This window comes from Solanum stenotomum, unplaced genomic scaffold, assembly GCF_019186545.1.
Source record: "Solanum stenotomum isolate F172 unplaced genomic scaffold, ASM1918654v1 scaffold3800, whole genome shotgun sequence".
NCBI classification, from domain to species: domain Eukaryota; kingdom Viridiplantae; phylum Streptophyta; class Magnoliopsida; order Solanales; family Solanaceae; genus Solanum; species Solanum stenotomum.
In genome coordinates, this window is record NW_026034708.1 from 51,240 (window position 1) to 54,256 (window position 3,017).

Here is a 3,017-nt window from a genome sequence, read left to right on the forward strand (position 1 = left end):
ATGGTTTCCATGACTATTATTATAGAATTGCTAGTTTTGTTAACGTACCTTTCGGATACTAATGCATCGAACATTTCAACTGATGAGGCTGCTCTTTTAGCTTTCAAAGCTCATATAACTTCAGATCCAAATGGAATGTTGTCGAAAAACTGGACAAAAGGGACTCACCTTTGCAATTGGATAGGCATATCTTGCAGTAGAAGGCATCAAAGAGTGACATCACTAGACCTCAATGGTCTCAGACTAAGAGGTTCAATCGCGACTGAAACTGGGAACCTTTCCTTTCTTAGTTTCTTGGACATTGGAAACAACAGCATCAACGGTGAAATCCCTGATGAACTCAGCTATTTGAGGAGGCTGAAGCACTTGACCTTGTCAATGAATAATCTCACAGGTCAAATTCCAGAAAGTCTTGGATTACTGAGAAGGCTCGAGTTGTTGGATCTTTCTGAAAATGATCTCTTTGGATCTGTTCCTTCGTCTATCTTCAATGTCTCTTCTTTGAAAGTCATCAATTTGATTTATAATGCACTCTCTGGGACTTTGCCAAATGACATTTGCCATAATCTTCCGCGGCTGGAGGGCTTACAGATAGCAAGAAATCAACTCTCTGGCCAACTACCAAGCAATTTAGACAAATGCAAAGAGCTTACATACTTGTCCTTGTCATATAACCAGTTCACAGGTAAAAATACTAAACCAATTTCTTTCTCTGCTACTTTTGGTTCATATTGACAATAAAGATTGCAACAATTTTTAGTGAAAACAATCATAGGCTATTGAGAGGTATAACTTATTGTAACGTCTATTACAGGAAACTAGCCTAGAGACATGTGGAACTTGACAAAACTTCAACATCTATTTCTTGGATGGAATAACATAACAGGTACTTATAATGTTCTGGTTTAACTGAATCTGCCTACAACTGCATTTATTGCTGGACTTCTCACCTCGTAGCACTAGAGATCTTTGACATTTCCAAACTCACTCTTCAACTCATTTATAAGAAATTAGTATTTGCATTTCAAAGGGTAGTAGCAAAAAATGTTAGTATAGCTCTTTGTTCTTCATTTTCAAATAACAACAGCAACTACTACATTGGCTCAATTCTAGTTTTTGTCTGCTATATGAATCCTCATTATCCATGTTGATTCATTTAGTCACATCTTCAAAAGGAATGAAACAGACTGCAAGAATTGCTGAAATATTTAAAAGGCATACAACTAACAGTTTTCTGTTATTCATAGAAACATACTGACTGTAATGCTGTTATACAGTATTGGACATTTAAGTGTAGTAACCACACAATTTGACATATATTTTACAGGACATATACCAAGTGAAATTGATAACCTATCAGCAATTCGAAGATTAAGTCTACGCCGGAACAATTTGGTGGGAAATCTTCCACCATCTATTGGAAATTTGTCAAATCTAGAGATGATAGACCTAGGTGACAACAGTCTATATGGAGGCGTTCCTCAGGAGTTTGAACATCTTGTAAATTTGAAAGAAGTGTATCTTGGTCCAAACAGATTATCAGGTGAAGTTCCAAGGCGTATGTACAACATTTCTGGACTAAAAAAGATTTCATTTGTAGCAAATGAGCTTTCAGGAACACTTCCCCCAAACATAGGCCATACTCTTCCAAATCTTGAAGGCCTTTACCTTGGGGAAAACCAGTTCACCGGGCTGATTCCTACCTCAATTGTGAATTCCACCAAGCTTATCCAGCTTGATTTTGGTCGCAATCTGTTTAGTGGACCTGTACCTATGAATCTTGGAAAGCTACAACAGCTTCAATTCATCAACTTTCAAGTAAACCAATTGAGGAATGATCAATCTACAGGCGAGTTAAGTTTCCTGACATCATTATCTAATTGCAAGTATTTGAAAACCGTTCAAATAGGAGGTAATCAATTTAATGGAAGTCTTCCAAAATCTTTAGGTTCAGGAAACTGGTCCTTTTCCCTTGAATATTTCATTGCCCTTCAAAGTGGTATCACAGGAAAAATACCAACTAACATCAGTAACTTTAGGAACCTGGAGTGGTTAACATTGGGAGACAATAAACTTATAGGATCTATTCCTCCAGTTTTGGGGAACTTGAGGAATTTGAAAAGATTTAGCCTGGAGAAAAACAATTTAGATGGAATTATACCAACTAGCTTGTGTAACATGGAAAACTTGTACCAAATTATCTTGGGGAAAAATCAACTTACTGGCGAATTACCAAGTTGTTTTGGAAATCTTTCTTCTTTAAGAGAACTCTACTTAGATTCCAATGCACTAATTTCCCATATTCCATCAACTTTTTGGAGGAACAGAGATATTTCAATTCTCACTTTGTCCTCCAATTTACTGAATGGGTCTCTTGCAGTAGAAATGAGGAATTCAAGGAGTTTGCGGATATTACATTTACATGGTAATCAGTTCTCTGGTCAGATTCCTAGCACAATTGGCCAACTACAAAGTTTGGTTAGCCTTTCACTGTCAAAGAATATGTTAGATGGTTCCATACCTGAACTATTTGAAGATTTGGTTTCATTGGAACACTTGGATCTATCTAGCAACAATCTATCAGGCATGATCCCCAAGTCCTTGAGGAATCTTGAACATCTCATGTATTTCAATGTCTCGTTCAATGGGCTCATGGGTGAAATTCCAGATGGAGGGCCATTCGTAAATTTTACAGCTGAATCATTCATGGGTAACCCTGCATTATGTGGATCATCACGCTTCCATGTGATGCAATGCAGAGTCACAAGTCTTGAAAGGAAAAGAAAGAGTAGAGTCTTAACTTCTGTTCTTGCATCAGTTTCCTCAGGAGTTGTAGTCACAACCATTTTCATCATTTGGTTTCTGAAATGCCGAAAAAGGAGTACGGAACTTCCTCTAGTTGATACATTTGGTCAGGTACATAAGAGGATTTCGTACTATGATATTTCTCAAGGGACAAACAACTTTGATGAAGCAAACTTGATTGGAAGGGGGAGCCTTGGTTTGGTGTACAAAGG

General features: G+C 37.4%; 1 protein-coding gene across 1 annotated transcript in view; it reads left to right on the forward strand.

Moving 5' to 3' along the window:
* LOC125852645 (probable LRR receptor-like serine/threonine-protein kinase At3g47570) overlaps window positions 1–3,017 on the forward strand; it is a 7,654-nt gene continuing 4,637 nt past the window's right edge. Inside the window, exons 1-2 of the mRNA XM_049532366.1 lie at window positions 1–685; window positions 1,328–3,001. Coding sequence (XP_049388323.1) covers window positions 1–685; window positions 1,328–3,001 — 2,359 coding nt within the window. The remainder of the gene's footprint in view (window positions 686–1,327; window positions 3,002–3,017) is intronic.